General features: G+C 22.8%; 4 protein-coding genes across 4 annotated transcripts; 2 read left to right on the forward strand and 2 right to left on the reverse strand. All coding sequences in view use genetic code 6, as the record gives it.

Moving 5' to 3' along the window:
* Positions 1-355: 355 nt before the first annotated feature.
* Positions 356-3,441, reverse strand: TTHERM_00218250 (A C2HC-type zinc-finger protein; the record flags this gene model as incomplete). The annotated part of the gene is made up of 8 exons (XM_001020497.1): positions 356-1,114; positions 1,201-1,381; positions 1,436-1,490; positions 1,552-1,894; positions 1,977-2,196; positions 2,630-2,992; positions 3,055-3,288; positions 3,371-3,441. 8 exons carry the CDS (start codon positions 3,439-3,441, stop codon positions 356-358), a joined length of 2,226 nt encoding a protein of 741 aa, XP_001020497.1.
* Positions 3,442-4,603: 1,162 nt separating this feature from the next.
* Positions 4,604-5,020, forward strand: TTHERM_00218260 (transmembrane protein, putative; the record flags this gene model as incomplete). Its single annotated transcript, XM_001020498.1, has 1 exon — positions 4,604-5,020. One exon carries the CDS (start codon positions 4,604-4,606, stop codon positions 5,018-5,020), a length of 417 nt encoding a protein of 138 aa, XP_001020498.1.
* Positions 5,021-8,181: 3,161 nt separating this feature from the next.
* Positions 8,182-8,889, forward strand: TTHERM_00218270 (START domain protein; the record flags this gene model as incomplete). Its single annotated transcript, XM_001020499.4, has 1 exon — positions 8,182-8,889. The coding sequence occupies exon 1, from the start codon at positions 8,275-8,277 to the stop codon at positions 8,887-8,889; it is 615 nt and encodes a 204-aa protein (XP_001020499.3). The 5' UTR covers positions 8,182-8,274.
* A 927-nt stretch (positions 8,890-9,816) lies between these two features.
* TTHERM_000218279 (TrmH family RNA methyltransferase) lies at positions 9,817-12,679 on the reverse strand (the record flags this gene model as incomplete). Its single annotated transcript, XM_012798723.1, has 3 exons — positions 10,688-12,679; positions 10,497-10,635; positions 9,817-10,442 (listed from the first exon to the last, which is right to left on the reverse strand). The coding sequence occupies exons 1-3, from the start codon at positions 12,569-12,571 to the stop codon at positions 9,817-9,819; spliced, it is 2,649 nt and encodes an 882-aa protein (XP_012654177.1). The 5' UTR covers positions 12,572-12,679.
* Positions 12,680-13,024: the final 345 nt, after the last annotated feature.

The following is a 13,024-nucleotide window of genomic DNA, read 5'->3' on the forward strand; positions in this document are numbered from 1 at the left end:
AAGTACCTTCATTTTCATATGAGAAGCAATCTATAATTTATAAAGGTAACATTTTGTATCTTTTACTATTATTTTGTTAATATAAATTATACTTAATTTATTGGATGATATGTTAAATTTAATATTTTAATATTTTTTTAGTGTAAGTAAGTAAGTATTGATTAAGAGAAATTGTATATTTATACTAATTTAGAGAAACATAAATAAATAGATATAATAAATACTTGTTTTATAAGCGTAGTGTTAAGTAAAATTATTTTTTTATACTATAAAATATTTATTATTTTCTTAGTCCAAATAAATACCATTAATTCTTTATTATTTAAGATTTTTTATATGTTATGATAATAAATGCTCATTTCTTACTGCTAAATATATTTTTATTTTAAGATATTCTTATTTATGATGTTGACCCAACAATTTTGCTTTGTGCTGGTTAGGGTGATTTAGATGCGAAAATGTTAGTGTTTCCACTAGGTTTTCCAAATTGTTAGCCAGTAGATCCAAGTTAGTTTTGCATTTGCTAATATGTTTTTGGAGCACTTTAAGCTATGCTCTTAGGCTTATTGATAACATTTTTGCAACTTGGAATATGTCTATCTGCTGTTTCCTAAGCAAATTTACGATTACAATAAGGACATGGTACTAAATGATCTGTGTTTGCTCTAGGTGGAGCAGGAAGAGAACGTATATCACCTCCTTCTTCCTATATTTTCTTCATTTATCTCATGTATTTCATATTTTATACAAATTCTTCATGTTATTTCTTCCATTGACCTTCTTTCTTAGGCTTATCTGTTTTAGGTGGCTCAGGTTCTTTCTTTTTCAGTTCAGTTGGACCTTTACAAACTTTAGAATGCTTTGCTATTCTATCGGCATTAAAGTTTCTACCACATTTATCACATGGTACAAGTTCTACTTCTCCATCTCCTCCGCTCATATCAGGGACTTTTGATAAATCATATCCTTTAGAAGGAGCTTATATACCTTAATCTTCTCCACCTTATTCTTATTCGTTTTTTGCTGTCCTAGTTAATGGCTTGAAAGGTTTCTCAGCAGTACAAACTTTTGAGTGGTGTTGAAGAGCAGTTTAAGTAAATGTTCTGTTACAATGCTATTTAAATAAACATAAATTATTAAAAATTCTTAGCATAATAGAAAAAAAAAATTATGTCTAAAAAAATAATATTAAATTTTTACCTTGCAAGGATAAAGAGCATCAGTGTTATATGAGTCAAAAGCTTTAGTATTATATGATTCCATTTAATCCATGGAGATTTCTCCTTTTAGTAAAGCTTCCAATTAAGCAGGAGGTTTAGGAAGTGGTCTTCTATCTTTTTTAGGAAGTTTTTCTTATTCAATATACCATTTTTGCTCACAACTATTTTTTTTAAGCGATTTCAATATTACTCAATAAGTAAATAATAAATTTTACCTCTTTAAATGTATTGCTAGACTTGTTGTACCATATTCTCTGCCACAAATATAGCCTTTAAAATATAATTATTTACATTTTAATTTAGAAATTAAATTTTAATAATTAATTATTACAAACTAAGGTTTTTGGTCTTTGTGGGATTTTAGGTTCATAGCTTTATGCAGGCTACTTCTTAGTAATTGGAGCTGTTTAAGCACCTTTTGCACCTGGTGCCATAGATACTCCTGTACCTCCAGTACCTTTACAAACAAGCTCATGCTTTGCTATTCTATCAGCTGCAAATTTTCTAGCACATTTTGCACAAGGTATTAAATTAGCTGCATTTGTTTCATCATATTCTCCTCCTTAAGCATCATTACCACCTTAACCTCTATTAAGGGGCTTAAAAGGATTTTCTGCTGTACATACTTTTGCATGATGAGCTAAAGCTTCAGGCTTAAAAGTTCTTCCGCAGTGCTTAAATTTAAATAAAAAATAAATTAATTAATAAATATTTGTTTACCGAAATAAAATTTATTATTTTAAAATTATTTTTTACATTGCATGGCATTAATGCTGAATAATTATAGGAGTCAAAAGCTCTATTATTGTATCTTTCTAAATCTTCGAATGTTATTTCATCTTTGTCAAGAAGCTCAAATAAACCTGGAGGTGGTTATGGAATAGGTCTACGATCTTTCTTGGGTAGTTTACTTTACTCAATATGCCATTTTTCCTCACATGTCTTTAAGTGGATCTTTAAACTCTTAGTACCATATCTATGAAATAAAAAAATAAACTCTTAGAAACAATAAAAATAAAATTGATTTATTCTTTTTTTCGTAATTGAGCATTATTTTATTTATTCTCAAATAAATTTATGGATGTTATTTTTTTTTCAATCTAATCAATATTCTATTGGCTGAAATTCTAAAATTTTTATATTGCGCATTAGCTGGTGATTTGTTATTAAACTCGAATCAACCATAAATAGCTCAATTTGATTTAAAGATAGAATTTTATTAATTTGGGAGCTAATGAGTGATTCTATTAAATTTCTTTTGAAAAATCAGAATCTATTAAAGACACAAATCTTGTTTTTATATATTCTATGGCAAATTATTTATCTATCTATGTATGTATATAGCTCTTAATTGACCATGAAAAATAAATTGAGCTTTTTAAAAAATGAGATGATTAATGATTTCTTACTCTCTACCACATATGTAGCAAACTAAAGACTTTGGTCTTAATGGCTATTTCATTGGTGATCCAAAAGAATTTCCTGAGCCTTCGCCAGATCTGATTGTTCCTCCAGTACCAGCCTTGATTTCACCTAAACTTTTAGTAGGTGTTTTTAATTTTGACTTATCCATTTTAGTACAAACACTTTCATGCTTTGATATTCTATCTGCAGCGAATTTTCTATTACAAAAAATGCATGACTTTAAGCTAGCTGCATCATTCTCAGAAAATTCATTTTGTGATCCTAAAGAATTAGGTTAACCCAAAGGTTTGAAAGGATTGTCTTTACTACATGCTTTTTGATGGTGAACCAAAGCTTCTGGTTTAAATCTAGAAAAAAAAATTATTTATTTCGTTATTTTTTACTAATTACTACTATAAATATATTTTACGTTCTATTACAGTTAGGACATTTAATAAGAGCTTCAGTATTGTATTTATTAAATGCTCCTGTGTTGAAGTCTTGAATATCTGCAGAACTGATATTAGGTTTTGCTAACAATTCCTCAAGTCCAGCAGGAGGTAGTGGAAGAGGTCTTCTTTAAGCTCTAGGTTTTTTACTTTCTTCGACTTCCCACTTCTATCTGCAAGTCTTCAAATGAATACCTAGAGATTTAGTACCATACCTATAAATTTAGTACAAAAGAACATCATTTATTTTTGATCAGAAGCTTTGTAAAAATTTAGAATAAAATGTTGAATATTTACTCTCTTCCACAAATATAACAAACTAATGCTAATGGTTTATTAAAACTAACTGTTCCACTTCCTTTTATCATTTTAATAACTTAATATGGTGTTTAAATATGATTCTTGTATCTCCAATTTTATAATACAATTTTAAGCTTTATAAAAAATTTTCTTTTGAGTAAAATTTATTTATTGAATTATTTATGTGATTTAATGAATAAACAAAATACATTAATATATCCAATAAATAATCATTACATTTTAATGTGTCCAGCAAATTTTTTTCATTCAGTCACTTTAATTCAAGTTAATTATAAATAACTCTTTTTTTACTATTCAACCTAATATCAAATTATAATTTTTTAACATTAATATTCATTATTTTTTGCTTTAGTTATAGAATCTTACATGCACTCATTCATTCATTTTTCATTTAAAGATATAATTCTTGAACAAATCTTGGTTAAATTTTATGAAACATTTTCTTTTAATCTACTGAACAAAAAAAATCCAGTATTAATTATCAAAAATAATTATAAAAGCAAAAAAATATTTATTACTGATTTAAATTAATTATAATAAATTTATTCAATTATTACTATCATCATTAATATCAAATAAATTACCAATCTAAAAAATTTTAATATTAAATTTTAACTATGTATAAGTTTTAAAAATATTTCATAATATAAAAATTCAAATAAGGCTTTTAATTAAATCATTAATTTATTTATATTATTGTAAAAAGGATAGGAAGAGTTTTGTAAAAAATAAAAAAATTATTTTCAGGTAAAATTTTAAAACTAAATATAATAATAAATTTTTAGAAAAAAAATATAATTAAAAAAATCATAAAATAAGGTTTATCCAAGACTAAAAAATTATTTATTGTGGCAATCTAATCTATATCTAGCTAATGAAATGCCTACTATATATAAATTATCATCATAGTTCTTTTAAAATTGAAATATAAAAATCTAAAAAATGTCAAAAAAGTGTTAATAAAAAATAAAAATAATAAAATATTTATATGTAACACAAATATCATTCAAAAGAAATGTTAAATAAATAAATAAAGTTATATTTCTAATAGGTTTCTGATAGGAAAAAAAAAGTATAGTTTTATTTATTTGTCTTAAACTAAACAAAATCAAAACTACCTTTTATTAAAGTAAATATAAATATTTTGAGAAATAAAAATCAAAAATATAAATAATTTATCATAAAAAAAATTAATTCAAAAATATTAATATGGGAATACAAAAAAATTTAATATAAATTACCTTTACTCTTGCTTTGATAGCATTAGGAGGTACTGCTGCATATTATTATTCTTTTGAAAATTTTGAAAAATGCCTTTCAAAATAGGAATAATAGTTCAATTGTGATTAATATGATGGTTTTAAACTTAAGCTAGAATGCAGAAGATATCTTTAAAAAATAAAATAAATGATTAAAATTGATGAGATCTATCAGAAACTTTAAGATTCTTAACTAACTTAGATCTAAAAACTTAAAAGAACTACAGATTTTGAAAGAAAAATTAGAAATTTGCCTTATGGAATGGAAGAAAAATTTGAAGAAATTCATAATTAAGCCATGGAAAATTATCAATTCTATATGGATATATTCAATCCTACATATTAATTTTGTTTGAAGGATAAATGAAATTTAATTTTCTGATCAGCAAGCACTGATTAAGCAGATATCAAAAAAAATATCTAAAATTTAAATAAATTATTATATTGTTATATTCTTTTATATATAAAATATATGTTAATCAGATTATATTTAAAATTATTTTTATTTGATAGTTTTAATAAATATATAAATTGTCTTTTTTTCATATTAATTTATTTATGTTCTTATTTTACTGAAAATAGTGTATAAAGCATAAATTAATCATACAAAGATTTTTGAAGAAATATTTTGTAAAATAAAGCTAGAAAGCAAAAAATATCTTAAAAAAATATAAAAAATGATTAAAGTTAGTGAGATCTATCAGAAAACTTAAGATTTTTAACTAACTTAGATCTAAAAACTTAAAAGAACTACAGATTTTGAAAGAAAAATTAGAAATTTGCCTTATGGAGTTGAAGAAAATTTTGAAGAAATTCAAATTAAGCCATGGAAAACTATCAATTCTATATGTCAATTCTACATATTAATTTTGTTTGAAGGATAATGATATTTTATTTCCTGATGAGCAAGCACTAATTAATCAAATATCAAAAAAAATATCTAAAATTTAAAAAAATTATTTTATTATTATATTCTTTTTTAAATAAAATAGATTTTAATCAGATAATATTTAAATTTATTATAAAATTTATTTAAAATTATTTTTATTTTATAGTTTTATAAATATTTTAATTGTCTTTTATTCATATTAATTTATTTATGCTCTCATTTTACTGAAAATAGTGTATTAATCATACTAAAGATTATTGAAGTAAATATTTTGTAAAATAAAATTAATTGATTTAATTTTAATTTCTTTAAAGAAAAGTAAATAAATTTTTTAAATTTAAGCAAATTTTATTTAATAAAATAATTTTAAATTTAAATTTTAGAAGCTAGATTTTTTAAAATTGCTCAATAGATTCAAAAAGATTAATTTTTAAATTTCTTTAAGAAAGACATTTACTTATTCGCTTAAGTTTATTAGAAGAAAATGTTAATAGAAAAGTAAAGCTATCATGTAAAGCGATAGGCTATGAGTTTGATAATAATAAATTCAAATGATTGTGTTATAATTCAAAAATGTGTTTTTATTCTAATATTAATTAATTTATTTATTAAAAATAATTTTATATTTTATCTAAATAATATTTATAAAAATAATTATTAAATATCTTGAAGGTAAAATATCTTTATATGATCAAAAATATTTAATGATTTAATTATTTTAGCTATATTAAATGATTTATTTATTAGTTTAATATTCTATTTTAAGCTATTTAGAATTTAATATAAATATTTAGTTTTATTTTTCAAAAGAATTAATAAATAAAATAAAAATTATAATTTTAGTGATATGTTAAGCGAAAATAGTTTTGTTTTTGATAGTTTTTGCTGCAAATTTGATCTTACATTTATTTTATATTTTTTTCCTTAAAATTTTTTGGTGGTGTCGTGTCTAAGAATTTTTGATAGAATAAATAATTTTAGAATATTTAGATGGTTTACGCACTATTTAAGATTTTATCAATAATGATTAACTTAAAAAAGGTTACCAAATAAATTACTAAATTTTTATATTGAAAAGATATCAATCAGACAAATATTTTAAAAATTCTAGAACTAAATGAAATAAAAATTTAATGCAATAAAAATTGCTATCACAGCTTATTATTTATTTTCTAATTCTTAAAAATGGTAAAAGATATTTTCAATTTATTGATTTTAAAGTCTCAGCTAAACCAATTACTTTTAATTTTCTTAACTTAAGCTAATTTTGCTTTATACATTTTATAATTTTGTGTGTGTCTAAAAATATTAAAAGGTCGTCAGTAAGAAATAAGCTAGTCTATTTTTTCTAGATAAATTTTGATGTAGGGTAAAAATGGATATTTCAAATACAAGCAAATGAAATAAAAAATTATGTAAATTAGATTGTAGACCTATATTTATTGAATAATATTATTTAAAATAGAAGAATATGTTGAAAGTACTTATTGCTAAATATTACTTTTTAATTTCAATAAATAAGGTTAATTAATCTCAAGACAAAAGTAAAGTCTATTCTATATCATTTGAATAGATTTTATAAATAAATTACGAATTGATTTATTGAATATATTGGTGAGCGAATTCTAAAAAGATAAATTTGTCATTCATTATTTTTACTTTAGCTATTTAATTTTTAACAATAATGACAATAATTGCTTGATTGCTTCTTTTAATTTCACTTAAATTTAGAATTTTAACTAATTTTATTCATTATTTATTGTAAGCTATTTGTAATTTTTACCTTGATTATTTTTAGCTAATTTGGAAGACATTAGCTTTATAATATATTTGTTAATTTATTTGAAACCTGGTTTTAAAACTAAGTAAAATATTTTTTAAAACAAAATCTCTAAATTTAAATACAACTCAATTCTTTATCTTCGATATTATTTTTTTATTGCTATAACGTAAAATATTTATAGAGAAATCTTATCAAAGATATATTATTCCTATAAATATATTATTATTAAATGAGAGATTTTGGTGATAGCGAAATTCAAAGATTTATTCATAATATTTTTCGCATATTAATAATACGCAACTGATGAGATAGTAGTCGTATGTAAGCTTAATTTTTATAAGATTTAATGCTTATCTTAATCTATAAGATTAAGCAAAATATAAATAAAATTTTAAAAATGTTACTGTAGTACAGCATGATTGCCAGATATTTATACTCATAAATATCTGAAGGGATATGAATTTAAGAACTCCTGCTCATACTTAAATTATAAATATAAGAAGATTAAAATTATATATTTGTAATAAAATTTTACGATATAAATGCCTAAAGATTAAAAAAAAGTGACGATTGTTATATACTGTTGTGATGACAATTAAACTGTGACGAAAGAGAAGTAAAGTTTTGTGAAATTTTATAATATGTAAATCACTATGAATATGATTCTAATATTACCACAAATTAATAAATTTGATTTACTAATAATGCCTAAAATTTAATTCAAAATGTTTTGAAAAGTTGACGCATCAGTTGTTCTTCTTTCTATTTTTATATAGCGTTCAGCTAAACATAATTAATCCTTAAATTTGTGTAAGTATATCTATATAAATAACTAGATTTAAATATCATCCAATTTAGCGAATAAAAGTAACAATAATTAATACAAATTAAAAACATTTACTTCAAGTAAAATCAATAATATAAAACTTAGCAAAACAATAAAGATAAAATGGAAGCCAACTACACTGCTTAACTCGACTAATAAGTTGCCACTGTTACTAAGGTTGCTGCTATGACTGAAGGATGGAGCAAGGGTAAAACTTTGGGATCCTCCACCTTATACACCCGTAAATACGAAAAATACGATTTACTCTTAGCCAGAATTGAAACTATTGCCGACGTCAAGTTAGAATCCTGTGTCAAGTACTTCAACGAAGACTTTGAAGCCCAACACAAGAGCAAAGATAACAGTGATTTCATTCAAGAAATTGAAAAGATTGATGCCACCACAAAAGTTGTCTAATTCAAGCTCAAGGGTAAACTTATGGTCAGTGCCAGAGACTTCTTATGTGTTCAATAAATCAGAGACTAACCCAATGGTGGAAAAATTATCGTTAAGGTTAATCTTCCTACCCACGCCAAGTAGGTTAAGAACGATGCTGTTAGAGGTGAATGTGTTATTAATGGTAATATCTTTACTCCTATTGATGCCAACAAAACTAAGATTGAATCTTTCTATCTTATGGACCCCAAAGGAAGTATTCCTGCTTCTTTGGTTAACACCCAAATGGAAAAGCAATTGGAAGCTCAAGAAAAGGCTATTCCTTTCATGAAAAAATACTGAATTGAATGACTAATATAAATCTAAATTATCAACTTAAATTTCAATAAACTTTAATTGTATTTCATATTCTATTCGTATTCTTATTTCCCTTCCATTTTTAATTAGCTTCAAAAATTTTATCTATCAAAATTATTATTAGACAAAAGTATAATTAGAATTTTGAGTAACTTGAACTCTTTTTTTCTTAAAAGATTAATAACCTAAAAAGAATATGTAAACTACTAACAATATTTTTATCAGAAATAGAAACAAATCCTTTAAGGTATAGATAAAATGTTAAAATTTTATTTCAATCAAATAATAATTAAAATATTTGCTATGACTATTTTTTTACAAGACATTAAATAAAATGCTTTATTTATGAGTTTTTCTTTCACATAAAATTAAAATTTTAATCCACAAAGAAAAATTTTTTAATAAAAAATTTTGTTTATTTTTTTTAAATATATTTTGTATCTTTTTAGTTCTAATTATTTTAATTTAAAATACATGTAAAAAAATTAATTACTGAATTTTATAATCAATCTTTTTTTTTTTTAAATTAAATTTAAGAAATTTCTTTTAATTTAAAATAAATAACTTTCTTTATTAATTAGAACCTTTAACTCTAGACGTTTTGTTATTTAAGGAGATTAAAAATAAAATAATTAGTATAAAATTAAATAAATTATTAGATATTTTTTAGTTTTATGAATAGTATATTTTTTTATTTGAATTTATGCTATTCAAAATTAAATTAAGTATTAAAAAAATATCCAGGTTTTATTGATTAATAAAAATAAAATTAATTTCTTTTTTTAACAAACCTAAGTATCCTATTTCACATTTTTTATTTATAATTTAAAAAAAATATATTAAAAATTGATATAATAAAAACAAACAAATAATTATGAAAATTGCTTTTTTAAAAATGTAAACTAAACTAATTCATTTTTAGTAATTAACAAGAGGAAGAAAAGAATTTTTAGAATCATCTGAAGGTTCTTCCATTATATCATGGAGACCTCTTGATTAAAGAATGTTTTTAATTTAAGTTGTATTTTATGGTTTGTACTTATTTTCAGATTGGTAACTACTGCAAGTATTCACAGTTTAGTTGGACTAAGATGGGGTTGTTTATTATTTTTTAGGTGAAGGACTATATTTTTATATTAGATGAGATATCATTTAATCTTATTAGTCAAAAGAGTTGCCAACAATATTGTTTAGAGAATCATCTGATTTAGGACATTAATTAAACTGTATATTTACATTTTTGTTTTATAGAAGTTGATTTTTAACAGAAAAGGATCCTCCAATAATAGTAAAAGGAGAAGAAGGCAAACTAAGTGTATTATTTAGACTATTAGTATTTTCAAGCATTTTTATTTAGCTTAATTGAGATTCATCTTATAAGAAAGTATTTTAATTCTGCTTTATGTTACTTTGTATTTAAGTTTTAATTGACTTTTCAATTTCTATTTATTTTAATAATTACTCTAATTGAGTTTTCATGTCTCCATTATATCTTTATAACTCAGAAATAATAAAATCGTTCTTTTATTCTTGATCTCCTAGTTAATATTAATCGCTTTAATAATAAATCTATAAATTAATCTAATTTTTACTTAATCTTTATAGCTTAGTGTCTTAGTCATTTATTAATTCCTAATTTAATCCTTATTCGACCCATTTCTATTTAAGCTTTTTATTTCTAATTTCTAGCTTGTTTACTTTTGAATCTGTCTGCAAAATAAGCTATCTAATCTTTTAATTTAAAAAATCATATAATTTAAAAAAAGATGAATTAAAATTTTACATTTTTTTAATCATCATTGAACTGTAGTATCTAGCTATCTAATTGAACAGATAGTTTCTCTTCATTTAACAATTTTTATTTAGCTTAATTTAATTCCTATTCATATCTTTACTTAAAATCTCCTGATCCTACAATTGGTTTATTATGGCTTTCTTATATAGCTTTCTCCATAGAGTCAGGTCTAATGAGTGATTTTCCTGAAGGGTCTTTCAAGAATGTGCAAACCTCAAATCCTGACCTTGAGTTTTTTTGGTTTGGAGACTAGCTTTACTTTTTTAGAGAACTTAAATGAGAAGTTAAAGGTAAATTCTATATATGCCTTTAGGTAAGGTCTTTTAAAAGCGACAGCTTAGATTCGATTGAATTATTTTTTTTTATTGAAGTCGGAGATTGATTTAAAAAGTCTAAACTTTGATTATGAACTAATTTTGGAGATTGGCTTTTTCCATATTTTACATTACTATTTTACAAAAGCACTGATCTCTTTTTTTGTATAGAATCTAATACTTATGTTGAATAATAGGAAGATTATTTTTTAGCTGAGCTTTATTTAGGTTATAAAGAAGTAGATTTTTAAGAAGCATTTATTTACTTTTGAGCCTTTTTATTTTTATTTTCATCTAAAATGCTTTCATAAATATGCATTTATTTCTTTTAATCCTTTTATTAGCTCAAACATTTCTGAGTGCAACTTAAATATTATTTGCTAGCTTCTATGTTTTGTATAATATCCATATATATTGGATCGTATCCTTACTTTTTTGGTTTTTGTTGACTAGAAAACAAGTTCTCAGAATAGTTGTCTGAATTATTTTAATTTTATTTAACAAATCTCTAAGTATTATTTTCTTGAATTTTGCTCTAATCATCCATTTTAAGTTGATTATGTTTGTGATTTATTTAAATCTACAAATTGCTAATATCGTTAAAAGACTCTCTTTTGCTAGGATCTTAAACTAGAGAAGGCTCATAGTCAACAGGAGAAACATGAGAAGAGTGATATAAATAGCCCTGATCATTCTACTTGTTATTGTTAAATAAATTATGATTATAATCATTTTATGAGAAAGATATAAAATTTTAAGGAGGTTCATCTTCACATATAACCTAAACATTTGAGTTTGGTATCACTTTATTCTTATCAAAATCAACTTTAAGCAAATCTGCTCTCATATTTTTTATAATTTAATCAGTACTATCTAGCTGGCCTTCAGAAGAGCTTTGAGTAAATCCTTTATTAAAGCTTTAGTATTAAGCTTCTTAGGATATTTAGTTTTACTAGCTTGTTGAAAAATTATTATACTAAGTAAAATGTTATTCATTTTTTAAAGGACTAGATTATTAATTAAAAGTATTTCCATGATTAAATGAATGAGAAAAGCTTTTCATAGAATCAAAGATATTGCTTGAATTATCAGATGGAATATAAGAATGCTATTCTTCCGCACCTAAATTGCTATTTTGTTCCTGCTGAAATGAATTTTAGTTAAAATATTTTTTATTTGTTTCCTAGTTTTATAAAGGGAGCTATTACCTTTAAGGTAAATGCCATTTGTATTCACCTATAGGCTATCCTCTATCTTACAAAAGAGGATGCTAATTGAATCCAAATATTTGATTATTCTAAGTTTAAAATATCTAATATTATTAGGGAGGTACTTTTTTTTAAGTAGAATGATCGTATTTTTTTTCAGGTGTATGATACACTTTGTTTTTAGATGGCTTTTTGTTTGAGTATTATGATTCGCTGAAAAGTATTGAAGATAGCTGGTCATCATAAGAATTTGGATTTTACAATTAATGCACTTTTTACCCATTCTTTTTATTCGAATAAGGTGAAGCTTTTTTATTTTGTTGATTGTTTTTATAGTTTTACTATTACATTGCTAATTGTATATTAGTAATTACTCTACAGCTTTATCTCGTTTTTTGATAATTGATTAAAAATAACAGCTAAATATTTTACCTAACTATAATCTCTTTTTATGATGGATCTGTTGAGAAATCTTAAGAAATTTTAGAAAGTAAAATTAAATTCACAAAACTAGAATTAATTATTCACCATTTAAACTTCCATACAATAATCAAAAAAAAAAAAATCAAACAAACAAACAAACAAATTTATCATTACTTAAATTTTTTATATTTTAATATTATTTTCTTTCTTTTTCTTAAAAAAAATGGTTGAGATTGTGCTAAAATACTTTAATATAACAAATTTTAATATTTCATGAGAAAATTCAAGTAGGAAATATTTTATGAATTCTATATAAATAATTTTTTATTACATTAATACTCAGAAAAGTAAGTTAATGAAGCTCTTTAAAATTCAATAAA

This window comes from Tetrahymena thermophila (genome assembly GCF_000189635.1).
Source record: "Tetrahymena thermophila SB210 genomic scaffold scf_8254564, whole genome shotgun sequence".
Taxonomy (NCBI): domain Eukaryota; phylum Ciliophora; class Oligohymenophorea; order Hymenostomatida; family Tetrahymenidae; genus Tetrahymena; species Tetrahymena thermophila.